This window comes from Saccopteryx leptura, chromosome 1, assembly GCF_036850995.1.
Source record: "Saccopteryx leptura isolate mSacLep1 chromosome 1, mSacLep1_pri_phased_curated, whole genome shotgun sequence".
Lineage (NCBI taxonomy): Eukaryota > Metazoa > Chordata > Mammalia > Chiroptera > Emballonuridae > Saccopteryx > Saccopteryx leptura.
The window spans coordinates 378,145,501-378,163,592 of record NC_089503.1 but is presented as its reverse complement, the minus strand read 5'-3'; the positions used below and the strand labels follow the sequence as shown (position 1 = coordinate 378,163,592).

General features: G+C 50.7%; 1 protein-coding gene across 4 annotated transcripts in view; it reads right to left on the bottom strand.

The window, feature by feature from the left end:
- Positions 1-263: 263 nt before the first annotated feature.
- The window catches only part of CCND3 (cyclin D3), a 105,423-nt gene continuing 87,594 nt past the window's right edge, over positions 264-18,092 (bottom strand). For 2 of the 4 annotated variants that reach the window (XM_066359431.1, XM_066359432.1), the window contains 4 exons: positions 5,621-5,836; positions 2,601-2,760; positions 1,878-2,014; positions 264-1,393 (listed from right to left, as the gene is read on the bottom strand). In XM_066359431.1, the coding sequence (XP_066215528.1) occupies positions 1,226-1,393; positions 1,878-2,014; positions 2,601-2,760; positions 5,621-5,836 (681 nt within the window). In that variant the 3' untranslated portion in view covers positions 264-1,225. Of the gene's footprint in view, positions 1,394-1,877; positions 2,015-2,600; positions 2,761-5,620; positions 5,837-6,681; positions 7,023-18,092 lie in introns of those variants that run through there. The other 2 variants (XM_066359430.1, XM_066359434.1) reach the window with 2 other exon arrangements.

Below are 18,092 nucleotides of genomic sequence, written 5' to 3'. Positions count from 1 at the left end.
CAGTAAGTCTGGTGGGTTTTATTACAGTTTTGCAGAGTACAGCAAGTTTTATAAATGTGCACATTCCATTATAAAGCAGACTGACTTACGTGGCACAGAGATGACATGGCCCTCAAGCCTAGAACATTCTATTCTGGCCCTTTGCAGAAAAGGCTTGATGTGCCCATGGGAGACCACTGGTTTCTGCCCTCTCTACCTCATGCAGTTTAGAAATAGACTTTTACCCACTGTCACCACCACCCAACCCAATAAGCCCAAGCCGGTTTTATTCCAGATTCTTTATTTAAGGTGTCAGGACGGGCCTGGGCCAGCAGCCTGGACCTTGTAGCCTTAGGAAAGACCTGTGTCAACAGGGTATGCCTCCCTCCAGAGAAGGGGCTTAGACATTCCCAGATCATCCCTGCTTCATCCCCGCTGAAGGATGGGGCAGAGGGCCAGAGGGGAGGCCTGGCCTCCCCAGGCTATAGCAGCTCCTGGTTCACAAAGATCCTAGCCAACAGCAGAGGGGCAGGATGCAGCAACCGCCAGGGTTCACACCGCTCGTGGGGCAGGTGGGCCCCACCACACCCTCTTACAGTTGTATTCAATGCAATTAATAAATTAAAACGACCTCTTCCTTCAGCACTGACCCCCTCAATCACACAGGAGAAGCTGAGCGGAAAGCAAAGCAAGGAGGAATTATTGGTTCTTGAGGCTCTTCCAGAGGCTCGGGCGGAGCACGGATTACACAGGGCTCTCCAAAGTGTGCTGAGAGCTATCCAGACTAGGTCCCCTCAGAATATAGGAAACTTCTTCAGAAAGGCCCCATCCATATGTAGTAACTCTAGAAGGTGCAGCACCTTTATAAGGCACCGGGGTGTTCTGGCATTTGAGAACATGAGAGCCCCGAGATAAGGGGCCTCAGGAAGGAATGCTGGTGCGTGTATTCTACCTACTGGGATCGCGCCTCTGACCAGCTGGCCGGCCCCAGCCCCAACAGGAGCCGAGCTGCTCAGAGGCGGAGGGGAGGGGCCTGGCCAGCCACCCAGACGTGGCTGGCCAGGCCCCTTAGTGCACACGGCGGGGATAGGTAGGACCTGCCCCCTTCTGTTTAGCAGAGGGCAAATAGGAAGGCGCCCACTCAGACAGTTGTGGCAGCTGTGGTGTGGTTCACTCCTGCAGGGAGGGAGGGTGACAGTGTCCCTTCCTCTGCTGTCAGTGGCCACGGGAGGGGACCTGTCCAGGGCTACAGGTGGATGGCGGTGACGTCTGTGGGGGTGCTGGTCTGGCTGGGCCCCTGGCTGCTGGAGCCCCGGGGGGCTTTGGGTGCCGGGCTGGGGGAGGTCTGGGCCGCTTCCCTGAGGCTCTCCCTGAGCGCGGCTTCAATCTGCTCCTGGCAGGCCCGCAGGCAGTCCTGGGGACGGAAACGGTGAGGAGGGCCTGGCGCAGGGCCACAGAGGAAGGTCCCCGTCCCGCCCCCCAGAGCAACTGGCAGCAGGTGCAGGGGATGGACACCTCCCAGCGCACGGGGAAGTCTGGGGAGGTTAGGCCACAGCCCAGCCCCAGGAATCAGCCTTCAATTCTCAGAAACTGGCAAGAGGATGTGGCAAAAGGGTGTGAGAGCAGCCCTGCATCTGACACCAAGCCCCCACCCCCACTCCTGTACACTCTTTTGCAGAAAAGGGCACCCAGGGATGGCGCCCTTTAACCCATCTAAGACCACTTGCTCTTCTCCAGGCCAAGGCAGGAGATAAAAGGCCACAGAAGCCCCAAGGGCAGGGCACATGAAACCAGGAGTGGGGACCAGGTTGGAGCTGGATGGCTCCCTCTGCTGGAGGCTCAGGGAATAGCAGTGACTCACGAATTGACAGGCGGAAGCCCAGCTGCCCAGCACTCACCACTTCAGTGCCTGTGATCCCTGCCAGCAGCTCCGTGAGCTCATCACCGGATGTGGAACAGGCACCCAGGCCTTGCACTGCAGCCCCAATGCTGCCCGTGGCGATCATGGATGGCGGGTACATGGCAAAGGTATAATCTTGGAAAGAGGGAGACAGAACTGTGAGGCAAGGAGAACATGAAGATTAACAGGCAGGTGGGCTTCCTGTTGCTCAGGAAGCGCCAGGCAGCATGAATAGAGCCGCGGGCACCCTGGGAAATGCCAGCAGTAAGCAGTGTGAGACTGGGCAAGGGAGAACGGTGGGAAAGCCCTCTGGAGAGGCTCAGGATGGACAGACTTCGCAGGTCGGGTCCAGCGTAGTCCTTAAGTGATCCTGGCCTGGAACCAGGGAGTGAATGAGTCTTTCTCCCTGGTGTGGAAATAAAACTAGCTGCTTGGGTTCTGCTCCCAACTTAAATCACTACAAAACCTTGCAAAAAAAACCCCTTAGAATCACTTCTTTCTAAGCCCTCCGAGTCCCTGCCTCCCTATGTCCAGGGGTTCTCTACGATCCCATTCAGTATGAACTCTGTGTGCCGCTGCTTTTCTGTATTGATACTGGGGCTGAAAAAGGATCCAAGTTTCACACACTTGAAAAGCCTATCAACCACAGTCTCCAAGTTACCTCTGACCCTTCAAAGTCTTGATTTTCCTGATTTGGCAAAAATATGCCTAGAGACCTTACCTGTAGCACAGAGGGCCAGAAAGGTCTGAGCATGCTTTTTGACCAAGGCCTGGCGGTCGCTGGGCAGAGAGAGCCGGTGCAGAATCAGGGCCAGGAAGTCATGGGCAATCACAGCAGCCAGGTCCCACTTGAGCTTCCCCAGGACCAGCACCTCCCAGTCCTGGCGATTGGAGAAGAGGGTGGGGTCAGTGGCTGAAGAAGGGAAGGGAAGGGGGTAAAGCAGAAGGAAGCCCATCGAACTTGAAGACCAAGACCCTAGTTTGGCTTCTGGACGTAGGGACTAGCACTGTGGAAGGGGGGGTCTAGGGTAGGGAGGAGCTGAGGGACACGCTGTACATAAATTCTTTTAAATCCTGTTTGGATGTCTTTTGGAGGCCAATACTTAAAGGCCTTCTCCTGCCTTCACTCAGGGCTCTGAGCACTTCTCCAGCCAGGGCTGAAAGAGAAGGCTGCAGCACCAGATACCACCAGCATCTCTATGAACTTGCGGCTCCTCCGGGGGAAAGCTGACTCTCCATAATACCAAGGACTGGTACAAGGGGACATGATCACGAGCCTCTCCAACGCTGCATCCCAGCCAAGCCTCTACCACTTGAAGAAACGGCAGGGAGGAGGCCACGCCTCCTCTGATACAGCCGCTGAACCAACCCTGAGGTTCCTCAAAGGGGAGGTTGCCCAACCCAACCCACATCCCCTTGGTGGGACATCAAGTTTGGGTCCTGAGATATAGCACCCCCCTCCACCCCCTTCAGCTGGAACCCACAGTGCATAATGCCGTTTGAATCTAAGAAAGAGATGTGCGCACCGAGCCCAAGAGGATGGGTCTGGGTGAGCCCTGGGACCGACCCTATCTCCACCTGCCCGAGCCTGCACACCCCTGCTAGGACCCTGAGAGGCTGAGTCCCACGCCAATCCACTCTTGTGGGGTTCCCAGCCCTGGCCCCGTGTCTGAGTTGCACACATGAGGATTTCTTCATTGTTTTATCTCAGGAAGGAACCCGTGGGTTTGACCCTGTACTGAGGCAGAAATGGCAGCCCCACCCAACCCAACCTCTCCCAGGCCCCTGCCTCGGTGTCATCCTCCCAAAACTCTCCCGGGGCCCCACAGAAAACAGCCCGGCCTGGAGCCTGAAGCAGTAGGGAAGAGAAGCTAGCCTTCTACTCCCAGAGCGTGTCCCAGTAGCCAAACTAACTCAGAAGTGACCAGAAAGCACCTAGCCTCCAAGGAAACATCTGGAAGGCAACTTGGGAGTGGAGCTCGCCCTGCAGGGAGAAATGTGGTCTTGTGTGAAGGAAGGTGGCCACCTTGCCCTGTATCCGGGCAACCTCTGAGAATCTCAGCCCTGGTTCGGCAGAGAGCACACCCCTGGGAGGGAGCAGCTGCGGTGGCTGGCAGCCTCCACCATATCCCACCCGGCCTTGAAGGCCATCTGGGATAGCCAGAAGACCCAGCTCTCGCCATCCGCTCCAGGGCTGCTGCGGCAGGACCCGTCCCTCCTCTGGGCCTCAGCCTTCTTTGCTTCACAAGGATTTGGACTGATGAGTTCTCTGAGGTCCCTTCCCACTCTGACCTTCTAGAGGCCATCTGCGTGCTCCAGCCCAGCTCAGGCACAGGTAGTGGAGGGAAGAGTACTATGCGCTCGTTCTGAGAAACTTCCCTCGCACCAGGGCACACATACCATCCCAATCTTCCTTCACAAAAAGGAAGTCCCCTTTTATCTTCCAGCCCAAACCCCTCCAAAAACATCTTGCTTGCTGGCCCTGGAACCCAGCTCCACCTTCAGATTTGCCAAAAACTACCAGTTTCATCACAAAGAGCTGTGTGGCCTCCCTGATTCCCAACTGCGGCCTCCTACTCCCATCTCTGAGAGCTACTTGGCAGGAAGAGGAATCCCGTTCCTGGACAAGCAGCAGTCGGGGGCCCCAGTACCCTGGCTTCCTGGCCAGCCAATCACAGCAGCCTGCATGCTGCCCTCCTCCCCAGGAGATGGGGCCCAGAGACTCCTGTCAGGGTCAGCAGAAGACTTGGCCGTGTAGAGCATGGTTGAGGAAGGTGCCCGCTCACCCGCCCTCTCCCCAGACCCGTTGATCTGCACCACCTAGACTACCTCTTCCGGATCCAAGCAGCTCCCCGACCTCCTCTCTAGGCTTTAGGAAAGGAGAACCGGTGGCTTGCCTGCCCTGCCTCGGAAGGCCCAGCCCAAGTTCCCAGCAAGAGGCCCGGGGAGCCACTTCCCAAACCACAGGAGTGACAGCAGCTCCCCACAGGGTTATGAAAGACCTTGGTCAGGGTGGGCGGGCCAGGGGAGGGGGCATCATTATCACATCGGAAGCAGCTGCAGCTCAGCCCCCTGTCAGTCCCCTTCGCCCTGGCCTTTGGCTAAGGGGAGAGGGAGAGAGGATTCCACCAGGCCTGAAGCAGCTGCTCGAATTCCTCAGAATGAGGATTAGGAAGGAGCTGTCTCTGCTGGGATATAAGAGGAAGGAAAGAAGGTGGGATGGGACTCCTTGGCCCTTCCTCAGAGCAATCAGGGCTGGGCTTTAATCTGCTCTGGGAGGCTTTTCAATCACAAAGTCCACACCGGGATAAAAACTCACCCAAAGCCGCCCCCTTCCCCCACATGAAGCACATTCCACTCCCCCACTCCAGTGGGGGTGTGCAGGCATGTCCTCCTGCTGCCAATAAATAACTCATGATGGTTGTGTAAACCCAGAGGCAAAGTACTAGTGAGTGTAGACATGCAGTTTGACTTGTTGCTATCTGGGGGAAAGACCAAGAAGGAGTGGCACCCCCTGGAGGTCAGAAGAAGGAGAGTTGGTTCATGCGGGTAGCTTAAGCCTGTGCTGGGGTTACTCTAACCACGGCCAGGCAATGCCCCATCTTTTGTCCAGATATATAGCCTCTGCATCGCTCAGCCCTCCGCAGGAAGCAGAAAGCCTCCAGGTGTTCGTTTTTTCCTTTTCCCAGTAAATGCGGCGGCGGTGGTATGTGTTGGGGGTGGGATGAGGTAGGCACGCACCCGCATCTGGTGGGGAGAGACAGCGTGGTCGGTGTAGATGCACAATTTTTCGATGGTCAAGGGAGTAGTCTCACGCAGTTTGGAGGCTAGCAGCATGCAGACCGCACCCAGGAGCTGCAACTGCGCCTTGGGGGTGGGGACACAGGACAGGTAGCGATCCAAGTAGTTCATGGCCAGGGGGAAGACTTCCTCCTCACAACGCTGCTCCTCACATACCTGGGTGGAGGACACACAGTCACTGCTGGGCAGGGGCGTGGGAAGCGCAGCAGCACGAAAGGTGCTAGGGGTGCGCTAAAGGGAAGTGGGACGGGGAGCAGAATTAGAAGGGGGTAAATGTATTACAGCAGCAAGGACTAATACGGAGGATGCACTTTCCCCAAGGTGACGCCCCCGCCCCACTTCCTCAGTGTTTCCTTCTTCCCTCCCTTCCCCTAGGGAAGGTACGCCAGAGGCTCCCTTACTTAAGGACTCCACACCAAGACTCCCCTCCCCCATGGGGGCGGCCCAGGAGTCACCCACAGGAGCCAGAGAGCTGAGACCCTATCCCCATTACCATCACCCACTGCACACACCCAAAAAGAAGGGAGGAGGCTCCTGCCGCTGCCTCCCGCACTTTTCATTTCCCTGACCGCCGGAAAAGTGCGCGCGCCACCCCCACCACCTTCCCCGCCAGAACCCCGCGACAGACACAGGAACCGGCGCTGGGGCGGGGGCGGCCGAGCCCAGGATTTTCCAGGCGCGCTCTCCTAAGAAGATGGGGCGGGGAAGGGAGGCAGGACACGCTCGAGAAGCCGGAGGAGAGAAGGTGGACCCGAAGAAAGGATTAGTTAAGAGTGCGAAACCACTGGCACTCAGAGACGGGGATGGAAAAGGGAAAGGGACACAGCACGGAGGCAGCCAGCTAGGGTTCGGAGGGAAAAAGGCCAGGCCCGGGGGTCTGGGCCACCGAAGCTTCTTGCTGATTGCTGCTGAGACCAGGATGTCCCAACAGGGCGGCCCCGGGATGTCCGGAGCCGAGGACTCAGGGACGGCGGGGGAGGGGAGACCCGTCCGGGCGATACCTCCAGCATCCAGTACGCCAGCATCTTTCGCATGTGCGGCTTGATCTCCCTCTGCACGCACTGGAAGTAAGAGGCGCGGGGCACGTAGCGCTCCTCCAGGCGGAGCAAGCTCTGCAGGACACGCTGGTCCCCCAACAGCCGCGGGTCCGGCCCGGCCCGGGGCGCATGCCGGGTGCCCTCGCAGCACAGCAGCTCCATACTTGGGCAGCGCACAGGAAGGACCGGAGTGCGGGCTCGCAAGCCAGAACACAGGCGGCGGCCGGAGAGCGCGAGGCGCGGGACTGGTGCTGGTGCTGGCACTGCGCGGTGGAGCGCCGGCCCGCCTGCGCCGGCGCGCGCGCCGCTTCCCTGACAGGCGCCCCGCCCCTCGCGACGATGTAGCAACCGTGGAATGCTCAACGTCACAGCGTTGGCTCCAAGGGGCGGGGCCGCGGGCGCCCCAGACGGAAAGGGCTGGCGGGCGCCCCCCTCCCCCACAGCGGCCGCATTGGGCGCCCCGGCGCGGGCCGGCCTGCTTCCGGTCGCCCCGCACCCTTCTGCCCACCCGGCCGAGCGAGCTTTCTTGGAGGTGGACCTCTTCCCCATCAAAAGCCCTTATTTTGTTTCTCTGACATGAGTCGCCAGGGAAAGAACTTTTCTCCAAAGGTTATTCATTCATTGTTCAAAACCGACCTCACCCGCTGCTTGCTCTGGAAATAGAAAAACTAATAAAAGAACTAGTTCTTCGCGAACACGGTTCTCAGCACTTAACGCATAATAACTTATTAAATCCTCACAAAAACGCAGTTAGGTATTACACTTATTTTTCATTTAAGGTAATAAGCACGCTTAACAGTCTGTGGCAGAGGTAGGAATGGGAAGCCCGCAGTCTGGCCCCAGAATTTGTGCTCCACTGGTCCCCATTGCTACACCTCGCTGTGATCCCAAAGCTCACCCCATCTGCAAGGCCTAGAGCTGGTTAGAAATGCAGATTGTTAGGACTATGCCGGACCGGTGGGATCAAAATCTGCATTTCAACAAGACCCCCGCTGATTCCAGTGCGCATTCAAGTATTTTAAGGCCTGGTCGAAAGTAGCACATTACAAATACAACTGGGAGGAGAGGCCATAGATTCAAGGCCTCACTTGTCATGAAGTCTGCTGCGTGGCTTGGACAAGCCCTGAAAGTCGGCCTTAGCTTCTGTTTGAGGAAAACGTGGGCGGAGAAACTAGATCCTCTCGGAAGGAGTTTCTTGCTCAGACTCTATAAAATCTTCCAATTGCCATTTCTTATACCTCCCAAACTTTGGGTTACTTTGTAGTTTCCCCAAAGCTGGATTCCACATGGCCAAAAGGCAGACCACAAGCCTGCAGTAATGCTGCCGGTGGGAGGAGGCCTGGGGGAATTCCTGCCTCTCTGAGGTCCTCCAGAGGGAAAGGACGTGCAGGAAGGAAGTACTGGAGAAATAACACTGTATAGAAGAGACAAGTTCTATGCTCAACGTTTTCTCAATGAATTGCTTTTCATATAATAAGTTTTATTGTAGTTCAAATATCATGGAAATATTCACTCACATTTTAAGAAACTTAGAAAATACAGATAAGCCACACACAAAAAGAAAATACTGATTACCTGCAATTTCACTATCCAGAGATAACCCTTTAAAATGTCAATATTTATCTTTTCTCTTTTTTTAAGGGAGAAGAGGGGGAGACAGTAAGACAGACTCCTCCTGCATGCACCCTGACGGGAATCTACCCGGCAACCCTTGTCTTGGCTCAATGCTCCAATCAACCCAACTATTTTTAGTGTCTGAGGCTGCTGCACTGAAGCCAACCAGCTATCCTCAGCACCTGGGGCAAAGCTCCAACCAGTAGAGCCACTGGCTACATACCGGAGGGGAGAGAAGAGGGAGAGCGAAAGGGAGAGAAGCAAATGGTCACTTCTCTTGGGTGCCCAGACTGGGAATCCAACCCAGCACGTCCATACACCAGCAGACCCTCTATCCACTGAGCCAAAGGGCCAGGGCCTATTTTTCTAAAATTGTTCTATTTTTTTAAATATGAGATCATCAAACTGAACTAGTGACCCCTTGCTCAAGCCAGTGACCTTGGGCTCAAGCCAGCTACCTTTGGACTGAAGCCAACAACCTTTGGGCTCAAGCCAGAGACCATGAAATTATGTCAGTGATCCCAGCTCAAGCCGGCGACCTGCACTCAAGCTGGATGAGCCCTCACTCACGCCAGCAACCTCAGATTTCAAACCTGGAACCTCAGTGTCCCAGGTCGATGTTCTATTCACTGCAAGACCACTGGTCAGGCCCCAGATTGTCTTTATTGAGAAAGAAAACTGGTAAAATGAAAAGTAGTTTACTAGTAATATTTTGATACTATATTAGAAGACATTTACATTTCTTATGTAAATACTTATTCATGCCCTTTGCCCATTCTTTTATAGAGATGTTTGTTATTCTTATTGATGTGTAAGTGCTCATTACATTTTAAGGATATCTTTTTTCGTATTTTTTGTCATATATCTTAAAATTTTCTTAGGTTCACTGTTTGCCTTTCATTTTTGACTCATGGTAGAGTTATTATTTTTTTGACAAAGAGGAAGTTTTTCTTTTTCTGTAGCCTGATTTACTGATATTTTCTTTTTAAGAATTTTTTAAAATTTGTATTTATTGATTTTTAGCCAGAGAGGAAAGGAGAGGAAGAGAGAGAGGAAGAAAGAGAGAGAGACATAGGAACATCAATCCATCCCTGTATGTGCCCTGACTGGGGATCAAACCAGCAACCTCGGTGGTTCAGGCCAATGCTCTAACCAACTGAACTATCCTGCCAGGGCTACTGGTATTTTCTTTAATGGCTTCTGCTTTTGAATCATGTGAAAATGTAGGAGGTGCTTATAGATTTTTTTTTTACACCAGGGAGCTTGTTGAAAATGCAGATTTCTGGTCCCTGCTTCAGGGTTTTTCATTCTTCAAGTCTGTGATGAGGCTCCCAAAGTCTGCATTGTCAAGAGTACACACAATAAAGGTTTTTCTTTTTCATGTGTACATTGTTACCTACCATTTATTCAGTGTATCATATATTAAGTGAGGCTCTATTTATTTCCCCCAATTATCACCCAGTATATCCCATGGCACTGATTAGCAATCTGTTCTTATTTCATTCACTTTCCTGCTATAAGCACCCCTGGGTCTGGTTTTTGCATCTCAGATGATGCCTTGTTTTAGACCAAGAATCGGGAACCTTTTTGGCTGAGAGAACCATGAACGCCACATATTTTAAAATGTAATTCCGTGAGAGCCATACAACGAGCCGTGTACGTTACACATTATCCAATAAAAATTTGGTGGTGTCCCGGAGGACAGCTGTGATTGGCTCCAGCCACCTGCAACCATGAACATGAGCGGTAGGAAATGGATTGTAATACATGAGAATGTTTTATATTTTTAACGTTATTATTATTTTTTATTAAAGATTTGTCTGCGAGCCAGATGCAGCCATTGAAAGAGCCACATCTGGTTCGCAAGCCATAGGTTCCCGACCCCTGTTTTAGACATTCGTGAACAAAGACTTTCCCTGAGAACTGGCTGTCAGGATTCCTGTCATTTTTGTCTATGGAACCTCAGCTGGTCTTTATCCCAATTATAAGGGTGCTCAGTAAAGACATCAAAAGTTCATGTAGTCTGAAATAACCACTACCTTCCATTTCTAGAGAGAACTGGCCTTCAATTGCAGCAAGGGGGATGCAAGTTAGATAACGGGAAATGCCAATGAGACAATGATACAGGAAGAAGAAATAGCAGCAGAATCTTCTTCTCTGCAGACCTCTAGAAGCATGCCAGAGCCTCTACTGCCCTCCCCATCTCCTCAAACCCCCCCCCCCTTCCATCACTGGGCAGCCCATTTATTCTCTCTGCTCAGTTTATCATCTTTCAAGGCCCCAGGAGAGATCTGATCTCTTCCATGAAGCCTTCCTAGAACAGTACAGCTACAGGAACCAACCCTCTGGCCTCCAAACTCCTTCGGATGCCACTGCACATGCCCTGCATTTGGCTGGCGGTTCTGTACCTGCTCTCTCCCTACCCAGGGTGTAAATTCCTGCAAAGGGGAAGATAATCTGCGTGTACTGATATCCAACTGTGTGCCAGGCACTGGGCAGGGGATGTTTATGATCCACCATCTCACCCTCTAAGAATTGTTTTCGGATGGGAAAACTGAAGTATGCTGGATTTAAGTAACTTATTAAAGGCCTGTTTGGCTCCTCCCAAACGATACCCTTTTCAGTCTTATACCGCTTCTCCTTAAGGACAGGATGGTGTCCTATATGCCTAGGTCTCCTCTGAAGGCCCAAGCACTGTGCTGTGACCACCAACGGTGATAACAGCCCTTTGTGGAATGCCCACTGTGTTCTAGGCAGTGTACATATCTGGTATGTAGTAACTCATCTCATTTTCACACCAACCTAATGAGAAGTACACTATTCTTTGCCCACCATTTTATATAAAGGAAAAACCTGTATTCAGAGTGGCTAACTAATTTGCTGAAGGTCACACAGCCAGAAAGTGGTGAAGGCAGAGTTCAATCCAGCCAGTCTCTGGCTTCAGAGTCTATGCTCTTAACTGCTGCATTATTCTGCCTTTCATGTTGTTCCATGAGAGTGTACTGATTTATTAAGGGCCGATCTATTGAGGAAGGGACACAGAAACTACCCAGTCTACAAGCCAGGATGTGAACCTGTACCCTGGGGAAGGGAGCTTCTGGTGGGCAGAGAATTATGAGGGACAACACCTCTGCCTTGCCCCTGGCTGACCTTGCCCTGCCCAGAGCTGAGTGAGTCATCCTAGACCCGCAGGACCAAGGAAGGCACCAGTCAGCTACAAGCCAGCTGTCCTCTGAGGGGCCAGGTGAGCTCCACGCAGGGCCAAAGCAGAGGAGTTCCTGGAAGGCTGGCTGAGCCGCCTGAGAACTTCAGTTGCTTAAACCTCATAGGAACAGGGGCTCCCCTTGTTTCTTCATAAAGAAAAAAAAAAGATAGAGCAATGACCACAGCCAATATGGGGAGGAGTTTCTGCCCAGGCGCATTCAGTTAGAAAAAGTCACTCAATGAAATGACAAATTAGAGGAGGGGTGGGAATGGAAGTCACAGGCCAGATGAAAAGCCCCAAGGAGGAAGGATCCAATGCTTCCTTCCTTCTCCACCCCCCCCCCCACCCTTCCACCCTTCATCATTGAAATGTCCCCATCTGAGAGTGGAGAGGGTGAACAAAGTGATGGGTCAGGCCCATCACCCCACATTCTACAGTCTATGGCTCAGTTACCTTCAGACAGATTGAATGGTAGGTAGAGGACAGGCTACCTCAAGGCTGGGGAAGGGGTCCCCTAAACAGGAAGGTGGACGACGCCCTAGACTCAGGCTGCTGGAGTTCAAAGCCTGCTTCCATGCTTTGTGACTCTGAAGGAGTTACTAAAACCTCTCAGTCTGGGTCCAAGGAAGATAATAACAGTCTTTACCCCACAGAGGGGTTCTGAGGACTAAACAGGTAGAAAATATCTTACCCATGCCTGGCACATAGCAACCATTCAAAGATGGCTAGGACTGGTTAACTCAGTTTTAGAGCATCGTCCCGAAACACCAAGTTTGCAGGTTCAATCCCCAGTCAGGACACATACAGGAAGCAACCAATGAACACATAACTAAGTGGAATAATGAATGAATGCTTTCTGCTCTTTTTCCATCTCTCTCCCTTCCTCCCTCTTTCTCTAAAAGTCGATCAATTAAAAAAAAAATTTAAGCCTGACCTGTGGTGGCGCAGTGGATAAAGCATCGACCTGGAAATGCTGAGGTCGCCGGTTCGAAACCCCGGGCTTGCCTGGTCAAGGCACATATGGGAGTGGATGCTTCCAGCTACTCCCCCTTTCTCTCTCTCCCTCTCTCTCTCCTCTCTAAAAATTAATAAATAAAATTTTAAAAAAAATTTAAGCCCTGGCCAGATAGTTCAGTTGGCTAAAACATTATCCCAAAGCACAGAGGTCGCCAGTTCAATCCCCAGTCTAGGCACATACTGAAACAGATCGATGTTTCTGTCTCTTGCTCACTCTCTCTCCCTTTCCCTCTAAAATCAGTTTTAAAAAGAAATTAAAAACACTTGTGCCTGACCTGCGGTGGCTCAGTGAGTAAAAGCATCAACTTGGAACACTGAGGTCGCTGGTTCAAAACCCCGGGCTTCCCTGGTCAAGGCACATATGGGAGTTGATGCTTTCTGCTCCTCCCTCCCTTCTTTCTCTCTCTCTCTCTGTCTCCTCTCTTTAAAATTAATAAATAAAATCTAAAAATAAATAAATAAAAATAAAAAAAATTAAAAATAAAAAGCCTGACCAGGCGGTGGCACAGTGGACAGAGCGTCGGACTGGGATGCGGAGGACCCAGGTTCGAGACCTCAAGGTAGCCAGCTTGAGCGCGGGCTCATCTGGTTTGAGCAAAAGCTCACCAGCTTCAACCCAAGGTTGCTGGCTCGAGCAAGGGGTTACTACTCAGTCCGCTGAAGACCCGCGGTCAAGGCACATATGAGAAAGCAATCAATGAACAACTAAGGTGTTGCAATGAGCAACGAAAAACTAATGATTGATGCTTCTCATCTCTCTGTTTCTGTCTGTCTATCCCTCTCTCTGACTCTCTCTCTCTGTCTCTGTAAAAAAACAAACAAAAAAAACAGTTGTTATTATAGTACTTAAAAGCACAAATTTCTTTGCATATGTGGACTTTTTAAGATAACAAATGTAATAGAATGGATATGAAGGCACCTGGAAAATAAAAAGTGTCAGGGAATACTACTGTGGTGGAGAAGAGCTGGCACATTCTTCTCTACTCCCAAAAGGGTGAAGACAGTGTTCCAGTCAATGAAACAATCTAGTCCCCTCAAAGTGGCCTGACACACCGCTATTGGATGTCCTCATTTTCTGAGAACTGGAGGAACCTCTATAAATACTATTTCCCCCTAATTTTTAACTTGGGAACATTTCAGACCTACAGGAAAGCTGCAAGAAGAGTAGTGAACACAAACATACCCCTCACTTAAATTCATATTTCAGCCTGTGTCTACTAAGAATGCGACAGTCTCTCACATAATCACAAACCAATTAGAAAATTTAATACAATCCATAAACAATCTATATACAAAGTTCCTCAACTGTTCCAATAATATCCTTTTAAAGCTTCTTCCTTCTTAACCCAAGATCCAATCGAGGATCTTGTTTATGCCCTGGCCAGGTAGCTCAGTTGGTTAGAGAATCATTCCGATACACAAAGGTTGTGGGTTCAATTCTTGGTCAGGGCACACACAGGAATCAACCAATGAATGGATCGATAAGTGGAACAACAAATCAATGTTTCTCTCTCCCTTCCTCTCTCAAAAATCAATTTTTAAAATAAAAGATCTTGTTGGCATTGTTACCCCTAACCCCTTAATCTCCTTTCATTTAAAATAGTTTCTGACCCTTTTTTCTAAAGTCCTTGATTATATTTACACACACACACACACACACTTTTTTAGGTGAGAAGAGGGGAGATAATGAGGCAGACTCCCACATGCTCGCCAACCAGGACCCACGAAGCAACCCCATCTGGGCTCCTACTCGAGTACCCAGTACCGAGCTATTTTTAGTGCCTGAGGCTGATGTGCTCAGACCAACAGAACTAGACTCAGCAGCTGGGGCCAACACTTGAACCAATAGAGCCACTGGCTGCAGGAGGTGAAGAGGAAGAGAACGGGGAGAAGGAGGGAAAGAGAAGCAGATGGTCACTTCTCCTGTGTGCCCTGACCAGAAATCGAACCCAAGACATCCATACCGTGGCCGATGCTCTATCCACTGAGTCACCGGCCAGGGCCAATATTTGTATTTTTGAAAGCCAACTGTTTTACACAGTGTGCTCCAATCTGTATTTGTCTGTTTTCTCCTGATTCGATGAGGATTAAATATTTTTCGTAGAAATAATCCATAGGTGATGATGTGTCTAAATGTATATTTTATAATGGAAACATCAAGAATTAAACCAAACTAAACAAAATTTTGTTTGTTCTTTGAGGGTTCAGAAGAGACTTTAGGGCCCACAGTATTCCAGGTCATGATTTGAAGCATCTGCTATACTTGTACAATATTTCAAATCAGTAATCTTCAAAAGATTTTACTCGTCCATTCCTCAGTAAAAACAGTTTGAGTGCACTATTCCAATATATTTAGAATACTTAATTTATTAATTATTTGCACTCCTGCTACTCTAAAACATTATGTGGCCCTGGCCAGTTTGCTCAGTGGATAGAGCATTGGCCCGGTGTATGGATGTCCTGGGTTTGGTTTCTGGTCAGGGCACACAGGAGAAACGACCATCTGCTTCTCTTCCCCTCCTTCTCCCCCTTCCCCTCCCACAGCCAGTGGCTCGAATGGTCTGACCATCGGCCCAGACACTGAGGATGGCTCGGATGATTCGAGCATCAGCCCCTCGAATGGTCTGACCATCGGCCCAGACACTGAGGATAGCTCGGATGATTCGAGCATCAGCCCCAGATGGGGTTGCCAAGTGAACCCCTTGGGAGCATGCAGGAGTCTTTCTCTCTATCCTCCCTCCTATTACTTAAATAAATAAATAGAGGATTATGTACATTATAGGACATACAAAGAACTGTTAAAGAGTAAGGCAAAAACATATGAAATAAATAGAATTTTTCACATTTTTCTTCCTGTTCTACAATGGCGTGTTTTATACTCAGAGTTACCACTATTTTTGCCTATCCAGTTTCCAAGACAGGCTTCACTACTGATCAAGAAACTCTTTCCCACTAAGCCTGGATGGGCTTTCAAAATCTCAGCATGGCACTCCAGGCAGAGCCACCAAGTCAGAGCTAGCACCTGCGCTGACCCACTGTCTTCTGTTTCTGTTTCACACAGGAAGCAACTCCCCCTGGACGTCCAATGGGCACCATCAAACTCCACCTCTCCGAAACCGAGATCCTACCCTTTCCCTCAGTAAACCTGCTTGTCCCACAGGCTTCCTCATATCGGAAATGGGAACTCCATCCTTCCACCTGCTCAGGCCAAACACCTGGTGTCATCCCGGACTCCTCTCTCTCCAGTCCCACGTCCACCCGTCAGCAGAGTGCAGAGGCTCCATTTTCCAAATAGCTCCAGAATCTACTTTCTTTTCTTCTCTTCTGCTCCCTCCCTGGTCCAAATCCAATTCTTCTTTGCCTTTACCGGTCTCCCACTTCCAACCCGTGCCCATTTCTGGTTGATTTTATGTCCAAAATACAACTCCAATCCTTTGTTCTTCTCTATTTCCGTGGCTATCCCCCTGGTCTAAATGGAATTCTCTCTCACCAGGACTACAGGGTGGCCTCCTGGCGGGTGTCCCGGATCCACACGGCTGCCTTCCAGGGGCTCTCCACGTCACTCATGTTGATGGCCGAAGTCCTCACGATGCCCACAGATGCTGTGTGACCGGCACCCCCACCCCCCGCCGCCACTTCCTGCTATTCTCTCTCACTTGCTCTGCCCTGGCCACTCTGGCCTCCTGGTTGTTTCTGGAACATACTAGGCATGCACATTCCCTTTGTAATTGCTGTTCCATCTGCCTGGAATGTTCTGCCTCAAACATCCATATGTTCATACCTCCACTCCTTTCCGGTTTTGAAGCAAGTCTCACCCCTCAGATATCCTCTCCTGGCCACCCTGCTCCAACCATGATTCTTCCCCGGCCCTTTCACTGCTGAATACTAATCACTAACATATGATATGCTTTACTTATATACCCTGGCTACAGTTTGTCCGCTCCCTCACCATCCCACAGAAACAGAATGGTGCCCGATTCATAGTATGTATGCAAAAAACCTTGTTTGAATGAAACAAACAATGTAAGAAAAACACCAGCTTGAGCCACATGATAAATGGCAACTCCTTGGCCGTAAGGAAGCGGCGGGGAGAGGCGTGTTTTCCAAAGCCAGGAGATGCCTTTTGCCACACCATAGGAGCGAGTGTTGCCATACATTCCCTTTGTTTCTAAGTCACACGTAATGATCTGTGGACTGGATCTGAGGGGCAGGGAACCGTTTGCAATCTCTAGAGCAGAGGTCTCAAACTCAACTCAGCATGTGGGCCGCAGAGCAAGATCACAGCCCTTCGGCGGGCCGCACTAGGTCTACAAAAGGCAACTGTTACGCAACACTTTTCGCACTGCAGTTGAAAACAAAAAAAAATCAGTACAACAAGCACAATCGTACATGCAGTTTACTCAGTGTCACAAAACGACCAGAAACTGTAGTTCGCATCACAACTGCTGTTAACTAAGCTAATATCTAGCTAGGATGCTAGAGAAATGAAAAATACAAGTAGGCCCCTAGGCTTACTTAATTTTATCCAAAATATTTTGAACTTCGTGGATTAGTCTGCGGGCCGCACAAAATTGTTCGGCGGGCCGCGAGTTTGAGACCCCTGCTCTAGAGTGTAAGCTTCTTGTGAAAAGAAACCTTGGGTACTGAGCCTGAACCTGTCAAATCTCCCCCTTTTCACAAAATTAGAATACAACCTATAGAGTTACACATTTGCTTTTACTCCCCCTTTCTGGCTGCCTGGATTCTGAGTCAATGAGGCTTCTTGTCCTGTTATTCTGTTTGAGGTTCCTGTTCAGAGCTACAGGTGAGGTGAGCCTCTGGACCTTCCGTGTGGCTCGGTAGCTTGCTACAGCTAACCACCCGGCAAAGAGCGCCGTCTCTGGGCTCTCGGCTGGGACCAAGGAAGCCAGCATTCTTCATTTAGGTGCAAGACAGCCCTGGTATCAGTTCAGCATCGTAATTAAGTGAGCTCTGGGGCTAGGGGAGATGCCTGGCTCTGCCATTTGCCAGCTGTGTGATCTTGGGTAGGTTACTTAACCTCTCTGTCCTAGGCTTCTCATCTGCAAAATGGGGACAGTAATAGTATTTATCTCATATGGTGTTTGCAAGGATCATATGGGAAAAGCACGGATCACAGTGCCAGGCTCATAGTAAGTGCCCAATAAAGGGAGCTATGATCATCATTAGCAATCCACAATTGTCAAGTGCCTTCCCCACCCCTGGCCTTAGCAGGTTTTAGCCTGCTGGACACCGGCGAGAGATGAGAAGCCTCTATTTTAAGAACTTCCCATCTGAAGTGGATGCCTGCCTGACCTGTGGTGGCGCAGTGGATAAAGCGTCGACCTGGAAATGCTGAGGTCGCCGGTTCGAAACCCTGGGCTTGCCTGGTCAAGGCACATATGGGAGTTGATGCTTCCAGCTCCTCCCCCCTTCTCTCTCTCTGTCTCTCCTCTCTAAAAAATGAATAAATAAATAAAATAAATAAATAAAAATGAAGTGGATGCCTATGATGATCCTGCAACATGGGGAGGTCCTGAGA